At 37.6% G+C, this 25,369-nt stretch overlaps 1 protein-coding gene across 1 annotated transcript in view; it reads right to left on the reverse strand.

Annotated features, from left to right (window-relative positions):
* The window catches only part of THADA (thyroid adenoma associated), a 168,985-nt gene that overhangs the window by 55,571 nt on the left and 88,045 nt on the right, over positions 1–25,369 (reverse strand). Inside the window, 1 exon segment of the mRNA XM_010576464.1 lies at positions 8,123–8,238. Coding sequence (XP_010574766.1) covers positions 8,123–8,238 — 116 coding nt within the window.

Consider the following 25,369-nt stretch of genomic DNA (forward strand, 5'->3'; position numbering starts at 1 on the left):
GCAAAAGCCTTTTCACAAATTCTTGTATTTCTGAACTTTAAAAACATTTCTGATGAGTCAACATTTTATACACAATTGAGGCTGGAATTTCACCTTTAGCTCTAGCTGCAGGGAAGAATTTGGATTAAGTACAACATGTCCTAATGCCAGCTAGTACTTGGGGATGGGGTCTGTGTAACTTCCTATTCTGAGTTTCCAAGTCTGCCTTTGTCTTCCATAATCTCAGCTCTTCAGGCTGGCACACTGGCAACTAAATTTTAGGTTTACAGTATCTTTCTTTCCCTGTCCTTCCAGCTTACTCTTTCCTGAAGAATGGCAAATCTCTACAAAGTAGTCTTTCTTCTGATGGCCAGCTTCTTTTGATACGTGACCCGCAATTGTATCAGCTACAGTATCTTCTAAACGCACCAAGAAGTGCATCTTCTGTGATGTTTGAGTCTTGATAGAGTCAACTCAACAGAATCCTTAGGGGGCTATCCATAGGGAGTTTTATCCTTGGAGAGTTGCTGATGAACTAGGCCAAGCTGGCCTTGTATTGACCACATGTTACCTGCAGAGAGATCTTGAAAATGATCATTTGTCACTCATGGAGACAATAAAGCTTATGGAAATCACACCTACACATACAATGAGCAGCTGATTAAAGGATTAAATCTCCCATTGTTTTGGTTATTAGCTTTCAAATTCTGCAGTATTCTAAAGACTGAGGTTTTTAGGGGTATATTCGCTTAGAAGATAGCCTTCATATTTTAATGCATTTTGTCTCAGAGCCCACATCTGGAGCACTGAATCAACATGCATGGCCTTCCTCTTGCCTTCTTGAAGAGACATTAATAATGGATTTAATTATTAAACTTTGTCCATAGCATTTTTAACCATGTAATAGAAAACCAGCACATCAGTGAACATCACGGCCAACAGACCTACATTTAATGGAAAGCATTTAAAAAAATAATGAAGCCTACACTACCAAGTAATCCTTGCTGAGTTCCTGGAAGCGCAGGAACACCCGCACAGAAATACAAACATCTAGTAACAGTGCATCCACTTGCCAACTTGGTGCTGTTGAGATCTTGGAGTAACTACCATGTGCACAGTCCCCTTGACCTGCCCATTCTATAAGACCAGCTCATCCTGCATTATAGCAGGCATTTTCTCCAAAGGGAACGTTGCTGGTCTGGTGATTTAAGTTTTTCTGCCACTACCAAAGCCAGACTATCATGTTGCTGTTAGTTTCCCTGGTAAAGGCAGAGAATTTATTGCTTCAAAAAGAAGCTACACAAGCTATTTTTTCATTGTGATACCGCCAAGAACATCCTGAGCTTCAGCTAGTAAGAAAAATTAATTTGTGCTCTGGCTGTCCTTGGTGAATGATACTGAAAGGTTGTGTTTTGTTGGTGTTGTTTTTAGCATACCGGATTGATAAAATAATCCTGTCTGTTCTCTTTTTTGTTCTCTTAATGAGAACCACATGTGATCCCTTAACAGCATCCTAAAAAACTTAGGGGTCAAACTAATCCCATGTGCAAATTTAATTTTACACAATTAACATTGGGGTTTCGCCTATAAAGAGGCAAGCTACTAAAACACTTTTGTTTATTTACTGGGAAGCATTTTCAGGTATGAGTGAGGATTTATGATCAAAACCTGTAACTGTACATGGTTTGTGCCTACTCTGAATGTTGCACTGGTGGAGTGAACACACCTTAAACAACCTTACTCAATTCTTAATATCCCCTAAATGTTCATATTTAAGTTAGGAGTATATCTATGAACCAGAGTCAAAGAATGTTTTATCTTATGCAAAGTACATCTTAAGCTTCAGTCTGAAGTTTAAACATCTCTACTGATAACCAAAGCAAGTGTTTCAAAACAAGCAATCACCAACTGCCTAAATAAACAATTCATAGCTGCGTTAAGGATACTGTTATCAAAACTGCTGAAAGAGTGGACTTGGAGCAGCACAGAAACCTGAATTAGTCTGCTTAAAGCACGTAAGATTTAAATGAATGCACCAAGGATATATTTATGAACAATGACGTAACTACTACGACTCTGCTCTCAAAGGCAAAGACAAACCAGGCTAAATGAGGCTCACAGGTCAGAAAGTGCAGATTAATAAATTACCACTGTGCACCTGATGTGCAGTAACTGTTCATACTGGTATGCTTTGCTTTCAGCTGGAAAGCTGAAACAAAAATTTACCTTGATGTTTTGCATGTGTAAGAGCACACACATAAATTATTGCTCTAGCCCAGCTGACAGAACATTAACTTTTCAATTTGAAACCTAGTAAACAGACTTCCATAGACCCAGGCTCAGTCATTAAAACTATTTTCAATTTATGAACACGGCTGTATAATGCATGCAGATCACTAACTAACAAAAGCAATTAACTGCACTTCTCAGTGTGTAGGTTTTAAAGACAGAAATGGAAAAGTGGAAAAGTTAGAAAACAGGAAGATGCCAAAGGCAGACGTGGCCTTGGAAGGACAAGAAGGCAGTGAAAGAGGAAGAGGCAAGGGAACTATCTGAAGAGAAGGACCACTCTGCCAAGGAGGATGATCTTACATTCTCCTTAGTTGTTGCCTTCTTGCTGCTTTGAAAGTACAAAAAGCCCCTTCCAGCTCCCGAAGAACGTCCCCCTTCCAAAAATCACACAGAGCTTGTGTGATTGCAAAAAGCTGCCAAGAGTCAAGGGCATCTTGTACCTGTATTTAGATAGGCCTGCATGTGCCACTGTTTTGTCTTTAACAGCCTGCTCACTAGAAATTACTGCTGTCTCTCCTAAAGGGCAATGAGAACAATAAGGGCATATTTAGGTTACACTCTCTGAGCCGCGAAGTCCTGAAACCATAACAAGGCCACATTCCTGTTTTCCACACAAATGGCCTAAATGCACCTCGCGTGAAGTTCCTTCTAGGAAGGACCTAAGACTGGTTGTCTGCCTGTAGTCACTCACATAGCACTGCCAAAAGCGGAGGGGGAGAAAAGGACACTACAGGCTTGATGGAATGCCACGGTCATCAACTTGGCAAGTTAACGTACTCTATAGTGTTACGAAATACCTGTGAGATCTCCCTCATTCAAAGCAGTTATAGCTGGATCATCCTACAGTCAGCCTGGAGAAAACTGAGCAGCAAGTACTTCAGTGGACAGTGAATCTGGTTTTGAGTCCAAGCCTGGAATAACTTTTGCATGTATCTGTTGTGTGAGCTTGAATCTTGTGCCCCTACATCAGGACCCATTTGTATTTTTAACAATGCCACCCATAAAGCAGAGCACTAAGCAGCAGCACTGCAGAGCATGGGATATTTGGGTTATAAAGCTAAGTGCACACACTGCAGGCAGACCATTCCAGACGAACTAGTGACTCTTTGCAAAATGCGAAGCCAGTTGGTTTTATACAAGGCTATTCCACACAAGTTAGTTTCAAGAAAGCAGCCTTCTTAGAAGTAAACTTTCCCAGTGCAGACAAGCTCTCAGCTAAGAAATGGCACATGGCTAGAAGTTAGCAAAGTATGTTATTTGACTTCTGGCAGAACCTCAAAGTCTTTTCCCCCTCCTGTGGTCTCCAGCAAGAAGGAAGGCGGAAAAAAAAAAAAAAATTCAAACTAAAAGCATTGGAAGACAGCATCCTACAGCAAAGCTTGCAATGACATGATTTCACAAATTTTCCAATACCAATACTTTGCCATGCCAAAGGCTACAAATGAAACAAGACAGATATTTCCGGGACTTCTGTACAACAAATTACCAGCTCCAAAGGCTGCTCTTCTAGTTTTCTGTATTTATGAAGCAGAAGGCATCTAGAGTTAGTCTTGTAACTCCTTGGTATGCAGTTGAGGTAAAAACTTTTTTTTTTTTTTTCATTCATATGAAAGAGCTTTGAACTCTTTCAAAGGCTTAGCTTGATATATTGATTATTTTTTTAAAGCTTTCACCAGACTAATTTCCATCACTTCATTCCATCACCTCAGTTCTCCAACAAAGCAGATTTTATGTATTTTTTAAATTTCTGTTCCTCTCAAACACCTGCATCTCCCATAATTGCAAAAAATGCAATAAACTAACACTGGTGTGAGGGTGGGGGGAAGAAATAACATTACTAAACCACTTTACACTAACAAACAAGAATTTTCTAGAACAAAATAAAAAACACCAAACGAAGCATAAACCTGCACACAAAGTGAGAAGTTTCAAACATCACCTTGAGAAGTGGATGAAAGGCTGGTCTTATTCACCAAAACATCAAAAATGGAAATACTACTTTTGAATACTCAAGTTAGTATTTTGAAGATGTACAAAAAACCAAGGAAGGTAGAGGAAAGATTTTTTTTCTTCTGATATTCTAATATATGCTACAAAGGAGAAAAGGTAACCATGTCCCATTAACATGAGAAGCCTGTCTTCACAACAGACAGAAAATACCAGCTGAAAAAATGAATGTTTTATGAAATTCAGTTTGGGGAATGTGAGTCATTATTTTATTCTCTAAAGCAAAATCGGGGGGGGGGGGCAGTGGGGGAGGGGGAAGAGATTAGTATATTACAGGGAATGTGCAACAGTTTCTTGAGCTATTCTACACCAATACATTCTGATGAAAGGAAATTACATTCTGGCTCTGAAAAGGTAAAAAAAACACCCCAAACTCAAACAAACAAATCCCCCCACTCAGTTCAGCAAACAGCTTAAGAATGATAACCTTTCCTCCAGATATATATACATGACAATTGAGCCTCATGTTTAAGAACTACTTGTGCAATCCAAAATTTTGTAATTCAGGTTTCTCAGAGAAGTTTGTTCCATACTGCAAAGGAGGTATGTAGTTGAAAGAACACTAGCAAGAACTTTACAGAACTAGCACAGAAATTGAGTGAAGACTGATATTTGGAAATACTTCCCCATTTCCCCAAATTCACAAACCATTTTCCTGTTACTTTAACTTTTTTTTACCCACTTAAGATTAATAGTGAGTGGCTCTAATACGCTCTTTTTAAACAATCACTGCACTACAGTATCGGTGACATGCTAAGTTATGTCCTTATGAAAAGGCAGAAGAAACATGGAGATTCATTAATTTTTCTCTGTGGTACTCACTCTCTTTGCCTGAACAGAAAGAAGGTAAGAATGACTGTATGGGGACTGAGGGTCCAGCCAGCCACCACCCTCTCTGACAGTGACCAGCAGCAGATGCGTTCCAAAAAGTCTAACAACGAGGCACGAATGAAGTGCTGGTTTCCTGATATGCTCTCCCAACATCCAGAAAACTGTACAGATGGACTTACTGAGTTACACAACTCAGTTGCCAAGCAACCTCCCAAAACTCCTTTAAAACAAGAAAAAGAGAAATCAACAACAAAACCCCCCAAACCCACCGTTCATCACAGAACAGTTGTTCAGCTCCACACAGCCAAATATAAATGGTAAAGCTGCAGACTGAATGTGGGAGACTAAAACTACCAGAAAATACCATCTATTTCAATATCTTTGTTTGGGTTGTTTGTTGGGGTTTTTTTGTTTGTTTTGTTTTTAAATCACACCACACTGAACATATTTATCTCAAGCAGAAAGTTAAGAGGCAAGCAAAATTTTTCAGCTTTATCATTTATCGTAGTCTTAAGTTTAAAACATACTTAGAAGTAAATTTAGTTACCAAACATTTCATGGATATTTTACTTGCTTTTTTTATACTTTAAAAAAAAAGAATAGAAAGAAAAAAGAAAACACACCTTAGCTCAATGTGCACCTAAGGATGTACGGCTATACAGGCTTAGAGAGAATAAGTACATCAGAAATTTGCAAAAAGAGTTTCTGTCTATAAAAAAACCAACACCTTAACTTAGTGTTGCAAACCTATATGCTCATAATATAAAATTTTACAATCTAGGGAGAAAGATGTTTAAAAAAACTTTATGTATAGCATTAACTGTATAATTGAGAATGCATGAATATGAAAAGGAGGCTACAACAAACTGACAAAATGAAAACGTGCTACTGACAGAGGGTTAATATTAGCACATACAGCTGTGGCTTTTTACAGGGAAGTGAAAGAGAAAATATGTCTCTTCAGGCAGATACCTATATCATGTACCAGGATTTCTTAGAGACAGCCTGACATTTCCTTTCTGGAGATAATAACAAAAAAAAAGTCAGTGCTAATATGACTGATGTATTAAAAAGGGCAGTTCTGAAAAAATACTTTGAAAACACAGATTATATTTAAAATTTGTAATGAACAGAGCCTGGCCCTTACATATTTGCTGCAGGAGAAAGAGGTTTGAATTATTTAGCATTAGTATCTTTCTACTGAATTTGGTCTCTGGTGTTTGGGTTTTTTTCTTTATAACAGTATCAATGGATTTAATTTAATTAAATAAATTACCACTCTCATTTAAAGACTTAAAAATGCTTATACTGAGTCAAGTCAAAAGGTCCACCAAATCCACCATGATGTCTCCAACTGAGGCAGAGAGCAGATGCACAGGAAAGGGAAGCATAAGAACAGTGACACTTGCCAAAACCTCTCCTTCAACCTCCAAGGTTGCGGAAGAATTTCTTGGGCCAACTGTGGTATCTACATACTTAGTAACCTCACTGGGCTTTTCTTCCATGACTCTGTTCAATCATTTGTCAAAAATACAGATAGGTTTAAAACCAACACTATCTTGTATCATGGAGTTCCATGGCTAAGCTAAAAATACATTAAAAACTTCAATATTTTGTTTCTTGTAAATCTGCCACCTTGCATCAGAAGGGATGCTAATTACCTGTCCCCTTTCCATGTGACTCATAGCATTAAATTATTTTTTTCCATGTCATCCCTCAGTTGTCCCTTTTCCAGGCTCAAAACATCTCAGCCTATTTAGTCATTCCCCATCTAGAAACTATTCTATACTTGTTGTCGGTCTTTTTACTGCTCATTTCTACTGTATCTTCTTTGGGATATACACAATATTCAAATATACAACACAGATTAATACACAAACTTAAGTGTGTTTTCTGTTTTGTTCTGCATTCTTTTTATGATATTTTCCCCCTCCCCTCTTGGGCTCTACCAAGAATCAGGGTGATTTTTTTCAAACAAAAAATCTGCTCAGTCAACCACTCTTTCCCCAAGTAAAGTCCACACTGCTTTATTCATGCGCATCATTTCACAATTATTTAAATCAAGTTTTACCTGCTATATCATGACTCTCACTTTCCCAGGAGACACTTCTGTAATTCTCAAAGATAACTGCATCTTGATTACCCCAACCCATTTAACACTGGCAGAAGACTTCCTCAACCCACTAGTCACCCCACTTCTGCAAATCACTTATGATTTTTCTTTTGATGATGACAAGCAACATAGGTTTATTAGAGGTCCACACTAGACTGCATCAGTGACCTCCCTCCACTGTGCAAACTGTAATTTGGAATATTTTACCCAGTTATTTATCTACACAAGGACTTGTGCTCTCTGATTCCTTTAAAGTTTTTGGTGGGAATTTTCAAAAGCAATTGATGAGATCAAGTAGATTTTTTTTCCAAAACAAAAGTTTCTTGATTGCAGTATGTAGGTCATCTGAAGATCCTTTTACAAAAAAGTAAGGAAAATGTTTCCAAAACTATCTTGGATTGTTTGTGGGGTGCTAAATACCTTTGACAGTTTCAACAATTGCTATGACATTTTTCTACTACTTTATTGTAAAGGTCAAAGTCAGAGAAAATAGTAACATAAAAACCTCATATATGTGGCATCTTTTTCTTAGTCCAGAAGCAACATTCATCCTCAAAAAGGCTGCTTCTGTAGGCATTTTCATTCACACTTTTTTTTTTTTTAATGACTGGACTATAAAATTTAGCTGAGAATGAACTAAAAGAAGACTGAAAAACAGTAATGCACACAGGTAAAATAGACTTATGTTTTTTTCATCCTTGCTTTTTCAAGGGAAAAAAAATCATCTCAATTAAAAAAAACAGCAAGCCAATAAGGCATCTAAATTTTACATGTTTCTAGAGAAAGAAAACTGTCCACCTTGCCAAAATAAAAAATAATTTTAAAAAACCCCATCAGCCAAGCCTTCTATATGCTAGTTACCTATGTGTATAAACATAGATATCTTGTGCTTTGTCTTACCTTTTAGCCAACCACAGTTTGGTTCCTACACAGGCAATGATGTCACCCAGTCCCTGCTGAAAGCCCAAACTAAAGAGCTGTTTTGATTCTAAGTACGACTGCAGCAAGTGAAAAACCTAAAAAAGAAAAAAAAAGAAAAAAAAAAAGAAATTATAGAACTGAAACTAGAGTTTCTATAGCCACTGTTCTTCCTCCAAATAACTGTAGGATGCGAACAGCCACCTGCAAAATGAACAACTATTACTCAAGGAAAAACATGTATTCATTTGGCGTAAGAACAGATAGAATATTTAAATTGCCTATTCTTTAAAATTCACATTTCACAGTAATTCAAGAACAAAACACAGAAAGTGCTGGAAGACGTTAACCTCCACGAAGTGAGCAGAGGACAGCCAGATGAGCACCACTCCTACTGGCCCTTGCCAACTTAAGCATCCCTCAACTTTCAACTTTCCTGCAGTGCCATCTGCTCACCAGTGCCAGCACAACTGTCTGTGGAGCGCGCCGGCAGCTCGGCCCACTGGATGGAGCAGGGATGGCTGCATCGTACAAGTAAGCAGACAGAGAAGTGTCTTTGAAATCCACACACTGAGCAAAAAGGTTATTAAAGGCAGTAGAATTATCATCTATAACTACTCTGATGTGCTGACAGAAAAGTATCTTTATTCCTGCTCCTGAGACCCTCTGTTCAGGGCACCAGTCAAACCCAGTGGGCAGCTGGGTTCCACAGAGAAGGGAGATGCTCGCACCTTTCCCTGCCAAGGATAGAGAAGACTGAGCTCCTGCACTGGGGCTCTGCACCAACTGCGCTATCTCCTCCAGAACTTCACATAAAAGCCTAGTAAACACATCCTAGCTACCATGAAGGAAGGAATTAAAGATACCAAAATAGAAAGCATGACCAGCAGTTTTCTGGTCAGACAGTTAACAAAGCAAGTAACTTCTGCTCTTAGAGACCTTCCTTTGCTATTTAAAAACAGGTTTTCCAAGTAGTATTGAATATATAGAAAAGTGTTAAGAAAAAATAGAGTTAAAAAATATGTATAGTCATCTAGATCATAAGCATGAAAAGGAAATACTGGATAATATATGAAAGTTGATACCAACTGCACAGTGGAGAGGGACTCTCCAAGCCCAGCCCCTCTAGTATCCACCCTCTCTGCACGTGGGAGAGGATGCCTGACACACACTTCTGACACAAATGATAATGCGCCTATCATCCCACTTAGTTTTTACGTTTCCCATTCAGGTGCAAGGTAACAGGAAACACCTAGGTGAGTTAATTTCTAAATGGAAAATCATGGAGATACACAGTGCAACACTGAAGCCTAATGGGAAAGATTTTGCTCGGGTTAAGGAGTTTTGCACACATGTGCAATTTGGAAGCTGGAAGAGGAGGAACAGGATGCTAACTCTCCTTCTTCAACTTGCCTTACAGCCTCCAAATTTGAAATTCTGTTTGCCTACACAGGTAAGTTACATTGATAGACATGACAGGGTTTCTATGCAAATCAAAAAAGTACATCCCCCATTATTTATTGAAACTGGCAATGTGCAGAATTTAGGAAGCTTTCAAGTTGTAATCAGACCATTTCTGAAAATACATACATGAGCATTTTATATGGAAACACTCCCAATGTGTGAAAGTATTAGCACTTCATACTTCCAAAGTGACAATTTTATAACTAAGGGATCAAGCTGGGGCCTTCATTTCACTTTGGGAAAAGAAAAACCTTTATATCCAGATTTTTACATCTCAGATCTTGGTTTCCTGCATTCTGGCTGTCACTTGCTCCCGAGGTTATTTTTTTTTTGTTTGTTTGCTTGTTTTGGAAACACAAGCACTGCTGCATAGCATTAACTTGACACATTTTCATCTAGGTTATTTTTTGTGAAATTATTCAAGTGGAAAAACAGCTGCAGTGGTTTCAAATAAGCACAGAAACAGAACAGAAGAGATGTCAAGAGACTATCTAATCCATATAAACACTGAGGCAGGGTCTAAACATTCTCCAATGAAACAAATGCCTGACTGTCCTAATCCTGAAAACAGCGACAGAAAGCAGATTCCAAAATATTTGTATGCAACCTCTTCTAGTGTTTCACCCTCAAAATCCAAGCTCTTGAGGTAAGGTGTTCCTCTCCACTCCCACCTTTGCCCTCATGGTAAACAACTGTTCTCTGGACGCCGTTCAGTCAGTCCAGATTTTTTCCTAGTGAGGTACTTATTAAACGCAGAGATCCCACTGGGGCCCCTCTGACAGGAACAATGAAATAAACTCTTGTCTCCCTGTGTTAGCAGGTGCTCTGTAGGCAAGAGACATCCTGGAAAGATAGTTGTCTTTCTTTTTTTCAAATCTTTTTAAGCCCTCTGTACTGAACATCATTTTGTTGATAGCAGACCATCTTTCTAAGACAGTCTTTCCAAGATCTTTTTGAATTTTGATCTTTTTCTATAAAGCACTTTGCAAAAGTGCACGCTTACAAACATTTGAGTATCACCTGAGATCTCTACCTTGAATCCTCTCTTTAGACTGCTCTTGCCTGTGCAACTGTCTGCTTATTGAAACGGTCTACGTAAGCATCTACTCAAATTAACCTTCTTCATAAAAACCAATGCACAAAGTTGCCACTGCTACTAGTTTCTCTCTATTTTTTTTGTGGCTTGCCCTTAATCTCTGCAATGGACACTATAGAAGAAAAGGGATGAAAAAAGGAAAATAATATATAAGCAAAAGCTTTTCTTATTGCCTTTTATATCCTCTGCTAACTGAAAACCATTTGGTGCCTTAACCTTTCTGGTTTTATTCTTCCGTGCTTCTGTTCGTTTCCAGGAATGAGAAGGGATTTACCTCTAAGCAATAATATAAAATCTGTTTCACAATTATGAAGGGGCTATCATATTTTTTCCTAGAAGCTTAAATTAATTTAATCTCTTCAGCTTTGAAAACAACTCTCAAAGTGCCTCCCTCCTAAATACACATGAAACCTAAGTAGTTTGATAGTTCAAGCAAAAGGTCTTGAGAGAGGGACAACTGTGCATACTAAGTAGGTCAAATTTGTGGATTTAAATTAGGCCAGGTAGGAAATTCAGTACTGAAAACGCAATCAACACTCCTCTGCAGTTCAGTCTCTATATGAACCATATCCTTTCAATACTATTCAGATGGTAAAAATCAGAGGACATGAGCCATATTTAAGCAATAGAATTAGAAGGTGCAACTCGCATAAGAGTTTGGTTCACTCTTGAAAAACATTGGCATTCATCAAAGACAATGTTCAACTACTACAGTATACCCTGTTCCATCTTCTGACATATGCAAAAACCTGATTTTCTCATTATTTCAGTGCAAGCCCTCTACCATTTATTCAGGTCCCCTCACCAAATTTTAGAGACCTAGAAAGCTTTCCCCACAAAGGAATTCTTTATTTCAGCATAAGATTTTAGAATGCCTAAACTAAATTTGAAATTGTAATTAATGTCAGCATGTTTTATTGAAAGCCTTATTTTATGTAAGCTACCAAACAAGCAATCTGGAAAAGTTAACCTCAGTAGTTCTGCACTTCCATCATGTGTCACACATCATTCTTTGGCTTATAGTAGTATTGCTGTAGCTTCCATGATCTAAGACTACAAGTTAGGCAATGTTTGCAAGGGGAGGTAGCAAGTTTTAAGAGACTGTTTGATTTAGATAATAAAATAGACAGGCTTTCCAGCACATGGCTCTCCTCAAGTCCAAAATACTACTCGATTTAAAATCCTCTGCTTAATTCATCACTTACACATAAATGCAATGAGGTCATGGTGTTCCTTTTGTATGTGAGATTGTTTTTTTATTACACTAAGGCAATATATGAATGATTTTTTCTTTTTTAAAGGTAGTTTTACAAAACATCTGCACTGTCTGTAGAGGAAGATTTATGAAGACTTACAGGATGACAGCAATTATTTTTAAATTTGACATGAACTAAACACCAAGAAAGCAGCCTGAAAGCATTTTTGAGATGTTGGGAGTCTTTTTAATAGGACTGAAGATACAACACCCAAGGTATTCTCTGTAGTTCTGGGGAACCCTGCGTTAAAGATGGTGAGATGGTGGATGCTCAAAAACCTTTTCTTTCCCTGAGCAGGCTGTTCAGGAGTCAGGCTAATACACCAGCAGGACTATAGAGACTGCCCATCAACCTGGGCAAGAGTTGTTAAAACAGTGCAAGCTGTGGGAAGTCCAGGTACTTGGATACATAATGGGGAACAGTGTCCAGCTATTGACCATCCTGAGACCCTTTGGTCCATGAGGTTCTAACTCTGAGCCAGCACGTGCTAACCTGCTGCAGGTAAAACCACCAGCACAGGAGGACTTCTTAGTGCAAAATAACAGGGTTTAAAAAAAAAAAAAAAAAGCAGCATCAAGCCAGCTCATTTATGACACTATATCCTAATAAGCAAACCCCAAGGACCCAGCATGCCAATTAATTGGAAGCTGTGTTCTGCTCTCCAGCCACTCCCAACGTCCAATACCTTCCCTCCATTCCTTGGCATTGTCAATGCTTCATCCTTGTTCTTCTACTGTGGAAGCCTCAAGAAAAGGGGAAAAAAGTAGAGGAGGGCAGGGAAGGGAAGGGGCAAAAAAGGAAACAGCAGGCTCGGTTCCCTGCTGGTCAATCATCACACATATCCCTTCTTGTCCTGTTCACATCCATCCCCCACCAAACAGCATGCTTTCAGATGCAATGCTGAGAGACTTCTGTATCTCCCTGTCATGATACGAGAAAGTTGAGTGTTTTCTTTGTACCCAAGCAGACCTTAAGACATAGTATCTGCTATATTCCAAGTATTCATTTTGGATGATCAAGTAAAAAAAAAAGAGCACATCACTTTTTTTAAAAAAATACTTAACTGATTAGATATCAGCTAAGTCAAAAATATAAATCATGAGAAGGAGAAAGAGACATTCTTCTCCCCCACATCAACTTTGATATGATATGAAGCTGATCGTTATCTTTAGCACCTCTCATATCAGCTCAAATTGCTGTATTCAGGCTGTGAAATACACTATTAGAATAATGAAGCAATGCAACTGTGGATGAAAACTTGTATCAAACACAAAATTTAGCAAGTGCCTTTAAACTTTCTTTGATGCCAAGAGTTCTCCCGCATACACAGAGACACTGCAAATATAACACAAACTTTTAATAGCCACAAAGTTGATCTATTGTGACACACTTTAACAAATTTAAATTAATATTTTGTAGCATTAGCATTAATTTTATAGGAGGAACTAGGGTTTCTGAAATTTACAATAAACTGTTAACTTCAGACATGAAATAATGATTAGGTGGATACTTGGTGTGCATGCACACATGTTCATATTTAAAAGAAAACACAGCCTTCAACATGCTGCTGCACAAAAGTGCCTTTTTTAAACAATCAGATTTTCGAAAACCACATTGAAGGTTATATAATTGCACACTTCTCAGTGAAGTAGCAAAGTGAAACTTTTCTCCCCTTAAGCTGACCTGAAGCAATAAAAACTTCTGCATGCATGCCCTCAGCTATATTTGGATGAAATTAAGTATACAGCACAAATATTCACATTCCGAAGTACAAGACCGAAACAATGCTCCCAGTGTTCATCTCAGTGCTTCTTGGGAGGGGTGGGGGGAAGCAAACTGACATCACCCTAAACTGTACTTTCTCAGCATAGATCATTTAACTCCCTAAAAAAATTACAAAGAATACAGATGTTTCACCAGCTGAAAGAAAACACTGTGTAAATACTAAGCTTGGAAAAATATGCCACTCACCAAGCTATGGAGGTTGAAGCAAGAAGGAAAGCCAAAAAATGGTGTTTGCAAAATGGCAGCAGTAAGGAGATTACTGCACTAAGCTAAATGTGGTTTTTTGGAATTGTTCCATCAAAAGCTTTTGCCTGAGTATTAACAGGCTAGTGAGAAAACCTCAAACATGATTTTCCTTTTCTTCTCTCACTTAAAGGCAGATAAAATTTTATTCTTCTTGTATGATAAATACAACCACCAAGTTATCTCTGTATTCTGAAAGTGAGGCCAATTTTTTCATTTTTTTACTACAACCATGTAGATAAAAACTGGCAAGCTGCTGTGACAGGTGAAGGTATTTTCATTAGGATGATAAAAAGTTCAAAGTTACAATAATTATCTCTAGGGAAAAACAAGCCCTAAAAATCCCTTTCTTCTTAAAGATGAAAAGTGCCAGTATGATAATTACAATGGGACTAAAACCCTCAACTACCTTCCTCCAGTTTTCCAAGAAGATATCTACACAAAAATAGATGGGAGAGTTTATAACTATCTGGTTACCTTCTGATATTGTCCTAGTCTGTAAAAATTTATATTTGTGGAAAATAAATGTAGTATTTTATTACCAGCAAGTATGGTATGAACACAGTCCCTGCAGTTCGTGCCACTCTCACAAACAAAAGCAGCTACACAAGTTGCAGGGAAATAGTTTAAAATTAGTACAGAACCACAGCACACAAACATGTTGCACCAGACAGCGCTGGTGGCACCCCTGTGCCCTGCATTCTCACAGTGTATGATTCATCCTCTGTCACACTGAGGTTTAGCAACTGTGTGGATACATCAACTCTATTACAAACTTTAAGGCTTTCCTTCATCTGAGGTATTTAATTATGAGAAAAATAGAGAGAAGGTGGTGTTTGGGGGGGGGGGGGGGGAGGGTAAATATTGTGAATTTATTTCCACATTTAAATGACAATATATTGGAAGAGGAATTTCAAATATTTATCAATTCTCTTGCCATCCCCAAACAAATGTGTTAGAAAAGCCATCATTTATTACATTGTTCTCATAGACCTGGATTATTTATATATACCAGATTATTACAGGCATCACCTTTTCTTTTTACTACCTCCTTTCTTTGAAGTCTTAATTTCATGATAGTAATTTCACAACTAAGAGATCAGATGATTATTTCTGCCAAATATAAGTTATATGATTGTCATATATGATTACCATATATGAATACTGCTTCCTCAAATTTGTTTTGAGGTTGAAATATTTCCTCTTGAAAATATTTGTCTGAAAACTATAAAATTTTTTTCTTCTTTTAAAGCAATAGCTGGTTCACGATTAAAGTTTTCCACAAATTCAGCTTTGTTTTGTCAGCACATTTCATCATGTAATTACACAACTTTGGTTTATTATTCATAAGAAAGTAGGGCTTTTAAATCCTTCTTCCAAATATATCCATCAAAATTCATTAAGCCAGGTCTATAAAAGAATCAAGTTGTTTTAATTAAAATGCAGGCAAGCATGTTTTGATTGAATTAAGAAGTTGTAAAATAAGGTATGAAAGCGTCTGAAGTTATGAATAAAAATACAATACTAGCTAACTCCATATAACTGAGCAAGAATAACACAGCTGTTTAATAACCTGAAAATTATGAATGTGCCATAACTAATGAAAGGTACAAAATGCTGAAAAATAGCAAAGTAGCTTTCTTCTCAGTGATAGATATATACCACAAAACATCCATTATTAAAAATGTGTTCTTAAAATTGAAGATAAACTCCTGCTTTTGTCTAAAACAAGCCAACAAATGTAAAATTTCACAGATCAAAGTTCTTGCAATACCATTTGCAATACCATTTTTATTAGGGTTTTTTTTTTTCCTATTTTAGTCAGGATGAAATTGAATTCCAGCTTAAAACGTGCTTATGCAACTCAAATTCTGTATTAGGAGAAAACAAAACCATGAGAAGTTTGCTGCCAACTAACATCAAATTCATTAGTGTTATTTACTTGAAAGTCCTAGCTGAATTTTCTCTTAAAAGTACAAGGTTTGCCTATTTGCACAGAAAGCTGATACCAGGTCTGACTTTGTAATTATTAGGACTTTTTTTTACCATTAGGAATTGAGGTACTTTTTAAGCTATCATTCATGTTATACCTAAAGGCACATGTGCTGGGTAGAGAAGCCCAACCAAAAGACCTACAGACAGGTTGGCTGATGATAAAACAGAAAACCCCACTAAGTAGATGGCACTAAGAAAAAGCAAAGCTGACTGACAGGTAAGGGTCTCACACACATCCTCCTAACCAGCCAGCTTGACAAAAGAGGCTACCGTGGAGCTGGTGGCATTTCCACTCTCTGCAAACATACCTATTATCTTCCCAGCAGCAGATAACCAAAACCTGAAAGTCTAGAGAAATGAACACACCAGACTGTGTGTTGGAAGCAGTTAAAAACTGTGCTCAGCCTGTATTTCTGATCAGAACAAACAGCAGGAAGGATACAATGAAATGTCCTCTTCTGAGTCTATACCCTGCCACCATAAAAACCCACCCATCGCTGTCTTAATCTAGCTACTTCAAGGGATAGAAAGCTTTCCCTCTCTTTTAAACAGCTTTTTTTCTTTTTTCTTCTTTTGGGGGGTGGTGGTGAAACAATTTGAAATTATTCATTCCCAGACTATGTCCTCGTAACACAGTTATCCTGCACACATCCACATGAACGCAAATAAAAGACCAAGGTACACACCTTTGTTTACTGAGGGATGTTTACAATTAGGAAGAATATTAAAGAATACAGCTACCCCTCTGACACTAAGAAGCTGACATGTAAGAGACACTGTCAGTACAAACATGTTTTTTATAAAGAGCGCTCAGAAGTACACTGCTACTTGACCCCGTAGCTTTGCTGGTTTCAGCAGAGGTGATCTTCTGTCTCAGGAATGTCTTCATTAATGCACAAGCTGAGCAAATAGTTAGAAGTAAGCTATACTGATTTGATCCTTTTATTTCCTAAATTAACATTATAGCATAAAGTGAAGTAAAACTTGCAGCTCCAGAAAATAATTTTCTTCTCTCAGCTAATGATTTTAAACTTAGGGAACACACATATACAGGTCTCACAAACAAAAGAAAAACATTCAGTATTTTTAAAGTCTGAGGAATAATTTGCCACATTAAATGTCCAAGTGCATGTAGCTCTAGCCATGAAAAAAAGGTGGTGTTTTTCAGGGTCGTATTACATCTTCCAAAAGCTTTTCCCCATTCATACATCAAGTCAGCCATAACCTGTCACTGTACATACCACTGTATGAGGATCAACTTCCCCTTCCATTGCTGCATATTTACAAGTATATTGTCACTTTGAATGGCTCCATTTACATCTGAGGAACTTGGTATTACCAATTGCACTCTTTTGTCTGAACTCTAAGGCAACATTATAAAGCCTGCTGAACTTAGCATAAGATTGATCGTTCTTCCATGGCAGAGATTGCTGCACTTCTCTTCGAGTGCAAATAACAGGGAAAATGTCCCTCCCTTAAAGAAAATTCTCACACAATTAGTTGCTGGTAACAACAGGGACATTAGGGGCTGCAGCTATACAGATACATCAAACATCATCCATGTTGGTGCCTAGACCCTGAACTCAAATGCCATACTCCTCCATTGCAAAGTAACACAGCCGAATGCAGGTAGAACTCACAAGAATTTTCCTCTGTCAAAATTATCCCTATAAAAAAAGAACATGCAACTGTAACAATAAAAGTAACTTTGTCCAGACAACATAGCTAATGTGTGGGCTTAACTTGTAGATAAGTCGAACTGAATTCCAAGTGTAAACATTAATGAGTAGTTCAGCTTTACAAAGACAGTATATAGGAAAACGGCACAAAGAAAGGTGCATGTAATGCAAACTCTTTTAATTACAGTAACATCTAGGAAGTCATTCACGTAAGAGGATCCCACTGAGCTGTACCATGAGAGGGAAAAAGACAATCTTCAGCCAAACAGCCCTCCTATGTTTTTAGTCTCATTGTACTACAAGCAGTAGTATTTGTCACAGGAGGATCTGGATACAGCCACTTTCCAACAAAAAAAATCACCTGAGAGACAGGAGGACTGGCTTCCTGAAATACACATCATCCTTCTACTTCTTTTCCATGAATGATGAAGAAACAAAGCTGTTACTTATGTCATGGCATATTGCTTCTCAATCTTTGTAGTCTCCTCCCTGCCCTCCTCCCCCCCTTTTCCAAACAGATTATTATAGAAGAAAGTCTTGCAGGCAAGGAAACAGAGAGATTAAGTGATTTATTTAAAATCTGCAGGGCATGCATCCCAGAGACAGACTTAACTCAGATCCCTTAAGTTCCAATTCACAGATAGTAAGCATGTGCATGAGTATTTGTGGGGAGAAAAAAATTACTAAATTATGCTTTAAGTATACTTTTTTGAAAGCACTTTGCTCTCCAGAGGAAACAGTGGGAAGAATACATATATGCCAGTAAGATGTCAGCTGTACCACCAAAAATGCATAGAAAATATAGACAGTGTTTCCTCAGAGTTCACCAGTTTTGGACCACTGATCTTGCTAAAGTTTCCTACTGGTATAATTTTGAACTGGTACTTTATGAAACTATGAAGTTCATAGAAACATAGATAGCTTATGATGAAACTTAAACTACAGCAAATACATGAATCATGCTACTGCTGAAACTCAGCAGATTTTTGCCTTACGCATATGGACAAGCTATTTATAAATTTTCACTTCCCATCAGGCTCAGCATGATGTCAGCTTACAATAACAAGTTAATGTTAATGTTTTCCAGTAATTTTCACAGTGCCATTTAACTGCAAGTGCCTTAGCCAAGGTAAACTTAAGGGCAAGGAGAGGGCTAACTACATAATCAGAGAACAACGTTAATGAATTCTGCATCTCTGCTTTAAACACTTGGAATTCTACCTGCAATATATTTCTCTTTTGTTCCTAAAGTTTAATCTCACTGGCCAGCTGATTACACCTCCCCAAAACAGCTCAAATATTCCTTCTGATTTTAATTAGCCACAAAGCTTCATTGCCTTGTGGATTTTTTTTTCCCCAGCCAAACAAGCATCCTACGCTATCACAGAAAGTGCCAAACTCAAAGCTATCAAACATTTCCTGAACTCTAGCAAGCTCACGCACTTTGTTTTACTATAAGCAGCATCACAGCAGACTAATGCTGTCTCTGTGAATTCACCAGTTACAGACAAGTTCCAAAGAAAAATGATGAAATTTGCTGGGACTCTTCTCTTCAGAGGCATTAGAAGGTTCAAGAAGATCTGTTGTCTATTATTATTTTTCCTCCTTCTCTCTTCCACTCGCATGCAATTGATAAGATGTGCTTTTGACAAAAGGGAATGTCAACAGCAACAATTTTTACGGCAGAAAGGTTTTTTTGAAAAGCAAGTTCTTCCAACGCATTTCCTTACTCAAGACCACCTTTTCCAACATTTGCATGTGCTTGCCATTGATGTTATTATCCCAGAGGAGTACAGCTGTCTGTCTCTAAAAACAGTTCTAAGAACAGTTTTTTAAAGCTGCTGTAGCTCAACCTTTCACTGGCTTTGGATATTGAGCTGCATGGAGGCTGCCTTCTGAACACAATGGTGCCAATGGTAGATGTTACCATGCCCAACACTTGTTCAACCAAACCTCCTGGCCAGGCTTCTAATGAAAGCAAACTCTCTACTCCCTTCAGTCACATGAGTTAGGTTAGCAGAGGCCTGCTATTTAAATTGAGAAATCTTACTCCTTTTTACTGAAACAGCTCAGGGAGGACCACCAGCTGATCAGTTGCAGCTGCAACACCCAGCAGAGGGCTAATGATGGTCAGCTGGATGTGGACTGCTGTGCACAAGCTGTTTGCAGAGCACAAGCCTGCAGAAATCCTCTGGCATTAAAGCCTCAAAACTGGCAATGAGAGCAAAAACGAGGCATTTCATGCCAGATTTGCTCAGGGCAGCTGAAAACCATTCTGCAGTGATACAAGTAACTATCAGGATACTTCATACCCTTTTTCTTGCAAATAAAACACCAAACACAAGGTGGTCAGAGTATCTCACAGTGGGTTCTTCAGTGTCCTTCCCCTTCACAATCAGTACCAATTTGGCCTTGCCTATGTTCGTCTCCATCCACCACTCCCCAGGCAGTGTCCTGTCACTTTCATATTTTACCAGTGGCTGCAATTGCAACAGCACCCACCAAAATCAATAGTTTCTTTAGCTAACAGATTAAACACTTTCTGTTTACTACCTTTAGACAAACTAAACCAGAATCTAGGGAGAGCTTGCAGTTTTAAACCACTTCAGTCTGAATATGGCAGAATAGAAATGAGTGGAAGTCACCACTACCCTGTCTTGTATGTTCCTGTTACTTTGTTCATAACCTCTGATAAACCATAAAGAGAGCTGCAAAAAGGTGCCACACAGAATGGCTCCTCATCATATCAATCTTATGTGTATCTGCATTATCACAGTAGTGCAATCTTTAAGAGCCCTAGAGGTGTCTGCGCCATACCCTGTCCTAAATCCTGATCACAAAGTGTCCATGATCTTGGTCATCAACAGATTTTGCTGGGGATTGACAGTGTATGTTGAAGGATTGTCACATAACACAGCATGTTTTTTTGGAAGCAGTAAAATTTACTATAGAAATAAAACTACAGTAAAGCACATAAAACAGGATGGAGTACGATTGCTTCAAATAACCTCAACTCCCCCAGAATATTTAAATTTGGCAAAAAGGACAACTAAATGAATTAGTAAGATGATGTTTTTCAGTAGTTACTGAATCCACGGAGGTAGTTTAGGAGTTTACTTAAATTCCACACAATTCCACAAGTTAACTGCACTTGGAAAAACAAGAGAACTTTATTTGAAACCAAGTTCCCTTTTTCCCTCTCCAAACACTGTTAAGCCTTTTCTGTGCACTTTATCAGTCTTGTTGGCCTTACAATACATTAAAAATTATCAACCAGCTGCAAAAGGGGAGTCTACCTATTTATTTATTTACTTGTTAGGGAGGATGAGTGCTCTCCTAGTAAGCTGCAGATAACAATAGAGAAAAACTTTTTGTTAAACAGGTTAAAAGGTCAAAATAAAATATTTACTGATGACATTACATTTTTCACTATAAAAAAATCTGTGAAGAGATCCCTTACCGATAGCATTGTGTACAATACAGTATACAATATTGAGTATTAATGTTTTGTATTACAAACCATGAAATAAAAGCAAAATTTCCTCAAATTCATCACCTAGTTCTCTGTTTTAGTGACTGTACAAATTGGACAAATATCATATCTGCCACCTGAAATAACCCATTTTTAACTTTTTTCCTAGGAAAAACAGGCTAACTAAAGAAAAAGACCCAAAGCAAGCTTCTCCAGGAATTCAGTTATGATTATGTGACAACAAACACCTCCTGGTCCTGACACGACACCAAAATTCAATGGCATCATCCATCATCCAGGGACACCTCCGACGTGTTTTATGATTGTATAGTTGCAATACTGCAACTGTTTTGAGGATTTTCATGGCTAATCATGGTACTGTAATTCTATTCAACAAAGTTTTTTCTGTAAAACTCCAGGGATCACCCATGTAAGATAAAGCCATTATAAGCCCCATTCATGTACTGACTTTATAAATATCTTCATAAATATCACTGAAATAAAACTGAATTCAAAGATAACACTCAGATAGAACATGAAGTCCTCTGAAAAGGCTGATGGAAAAACATTAGGAAAACTGAACTAGTCAAACAGTTTATGGAAAAAAAGTGTCAAAGGCAGTGGTGGTTACAAACACCTCTCTTTCTGAGGAAATCCAACTGTTAGTATCAAAGCCTACCACATACTGAGAGAGTAAAAAACCCAAGAATTTACTGCAGTAACAATTTGAGAGCTGGACATGATAAATTTAACAACATCCGCAATTCGACTTGGGAAATATTTAGGATGAGATCATTTATTTGGACCATGTGATCATGGAAGTTCACAAATTAAAGTTCACATGAAATGAACTCCTTCAACTGTTCACAAAGTACCCCATTACACAATACTGAAAATAGCTTTAAATGTCATTAGAACTATTAATTCTTATGTCAGATTAGATTAAAATGACAATGCTGTATATTCAGTGTATCTATCTGAAAGGTCTTTAACTTAAAAATAACTTTTTACCTATCTAAAAGCACAATATGGCTTTTCAGAAAAATGAAAAATGAAGAACATGAAACAACTCTCTAAGGGTTACGTTGCTTTGTAGTTCTATTTCCTTCTTTAATACCATGTATCTACCACCGTTACCAACAGTTCATATTTTTTTAAGTAAAATGGTACTATGCTTCTATTGCTAAAGGCAGTATGAGGTTACAAAGACAGCTGCTTTTTCCTCCCTAGTGAACACCGAGTGCCAAGATGCCATATTTTATATATTTTAAAACTAGTTAAACATAAAATGCTCATTTTGGTTTTTTATAACCTCTTTCTTTCATTTCTGACAACAGAAGAGGCCTGATGCTGCAATACAATTTTTAAATGTCTCACAGAGTACAATAATCTAGAGAAATAACTACAGTCATAAAAGTGTTATCTCATCAGTTCCTAACATCTACAGAATATACTTTAGTTTGATTAATTTTGAAATAATTTCTTACAATATAATAATTCAGAAGTATAAATGATTGACTGAAGACAGCAAACAAAAGAAAGCATTTCTATTGCTGGAAGCACTTGATGCACTTTATTCTTTTTAAGGTCACTTTTAATACAACACTAAGTAGTACCACCACAGAGGTTTGAAATCCTGCCTGCTCAACAAGTCTCCTATGAGAGTAGTACCCAAAGGTAATTACACAAAGTCCTGTCCTTTTGAAATGCTTCAGGACTATCTGTGGGCTGCAGTTTTACGTTGCAACACAGGATACACGCATACAGCATGTTTTTTATTAGGCGTTACATCAGGAAATAAAAACTATTAACAATTTGGCAACAAGATGTATATGTGAAGTCTTTTAAAGTGTTCTGTGTCCATCTCTACATCTTCCTTAGGCTTTTTTCAAACTGGGTAGTATTCACTGGATGGGACAATAGCAGCATCACCATGGCACACATGCATTTCCATGATGGAATTAATTACTTTTGTATTAACATAATAACCTAAAAAGTATGAAATATGTAGGGTGTTTCACATAAGACAAATGAGAAATTTTAAATGGTATTATCAGTATCTTGAGTCAATCAGGGTTCAAAAATTACTCCATTCAAGAGAGCAAAGGCTCTAGCTAGTATTTCTTATGGCACAAAACAATTCAATAGGTAAAAAAATTAGAATAAAAAGAAGCAAGTCAAACATGGACTCAAGAATAGCTCCATTTATATTTCCTTTGAAAAAAAGTGATTATTGGTGTCTCTAAAGTTTTCTGTTCTAATTGCCAGTGGTGTCTGTTTCACCAATGAAACAAGACAGTCAGAAAACCAGAGAAGAATAAATAAAAGATTTCTTGCAATTTACAAATGTGAGATGAGTACATAATAGGCATTTTGTTTGCTATAAAAGTGTTTTGTGGGGAACAAGAGAAGTTTTAATTTGGCTTTTCCTACCTTAAACTATTTTGTTCCTTGAAGAATAGCAACTTAATATTATAAACCTAAACAAATGCATGCATTTGGACTGTGGAAAGGAAGAAAAGGTGCTAAGAAACTTCAACTATACTGAAGTTAAACTCAGTATGAACTACAAACGTTCAATATCTTTCATCTAGGTCATTTAAATAATGACCTGACTTTAAATAAAGTGCTGAATTCCTAAGTGATTTCTCATAGTAAAACAGACGTTTTAATCTTGTTGGTGCATTTGCACCAAAAAAGGGCAAATCTGATTTCCAAGGTTTAAAGCTTTCCCAACACCCACTTCTGGCACAAACACCTTTATGCATCTATGGAAATACTTGTGTATATTTGAGAAAAAAAATTAATAGCCATTGCTCATTTTCCACAATAAGAACAGGCCAGAATGAACTACTACAATCTGAAGAGGTCTCCTGCCAAAATCAGACTAAGACATTCATTGTAGATGTGAAGACTTACTGAATCTGAAGTGTACACTTTTGAAAAAGAGTCAATATACAGATACATTTGACATGCAATTCTGACAGCACGGTAATAACCCTACTGCAACAAACAACAATATAGCAGGACAGCAGCTACCCTATAAGAGAGGATGTGGTCCAGAACAGAGATACGGAGGAGTTAGTACCTGAAAAAAGAGCTGGCAGGAGAGAGTTGATAGGTGAGCATGCCAGGGGAAATGGGGAGAGAAAACAGAGGTGCAAGCCTGAGAAGGAATGAGGGAGGACAGGATAGAAGCACCTGCTGCTTATCGTGCCTTCAGAAGCCTCATTCATTCTTTGCTTGCTTGAAGCTGCATGGGAGGTTTCCACACTCCCAAACATCAAGCAGACACTGATGATCCAGAGACAACTGGAAGCTTTTATGAAGGAAGGAGCAGAGAAAAGGAGGGACCTTGACAGGTGATAAATTTAGAAGCATGCCTATCACCCTCTTGGCATCCCCCTTGCTCTCTTCCGCAGTTAGATCACACCTAGGCTGTTTCCAGGACCTGACGAAGGTTCTGCAGGGTACCTTATGTCTAAGAGCTGCCTGCAGCTCCACTGGAAGCCACATTTTTGATGATCCAACTCAGAATCCACATTATTGATTGAGGGTTCTAGCAGCAATGCCCCAGAACTGGGAGCATTTTGTACTAGACAGTGGAAAACAAATTTTCTTTCAATAGAACATAGCCTCTGACCTAAAAGCAAAACATATAGATAGACCCTTATAGTAACACACCGCTCCCACCCCTCCAAAAACCCCCTCCACCACTAGATACTAGTATAACACAGCTTCTTCTTGTTAGTTCTGCCCCCACATAAACTTTCTGTCCTGTGTTGTTTCTTTATGTCAGTCAAATCTCTGTACAATTCTTCCTCAGCCTGGCTATTCTCTTCTGACCCATGAATAAACAGCATCAGAGGAACAAAATCAGAGGAACACTCTTCCAGAATATGCCATCAGTTCAGGTTCAGAGTCATTTAGAGCCCGAGTAAAAAAAGCACTTTAAGTCAAACAACCAGAAATGCAGATATTCTAAAATAATTAAATCAATAAACCCAAGAAAAAACAGTGGTAAACACCACTACTGCAAGAAATGCCTGTGACACAGGAAAAAAAAGTAAAGCAAGTAACATGCTTTAACATTGGTTGAAGAAGGAAAAAGTACGCTACATTCATTCAAAAAATTCTATTTTGACTTATGAACACTCTGAAATTGATTTTCACACCTTGGAAAAGTGTCTTATTCTTGTTTTGTGTTTACTTTGTTTCATTTTCTTAGATTTCCAGGTT

Source organism: Haliaeetus leucocephalus, unplaced genomic scaffold (assembly GCF_000737465.1).
Source record: "Haliaeetus leucocephalus isolate CR32 unplaced genomic scaffold, Haliaeetus_leucocephalus-4.0 Scaffold526, whole genome shotgun sequence".
NCBI classification, from domain to species: Eukaryota; Metazoa; Chordata; class Aves; order Accipitriformes; family Accipitridae; genus Haliaeetus; species Haliaeetus leucocephalus.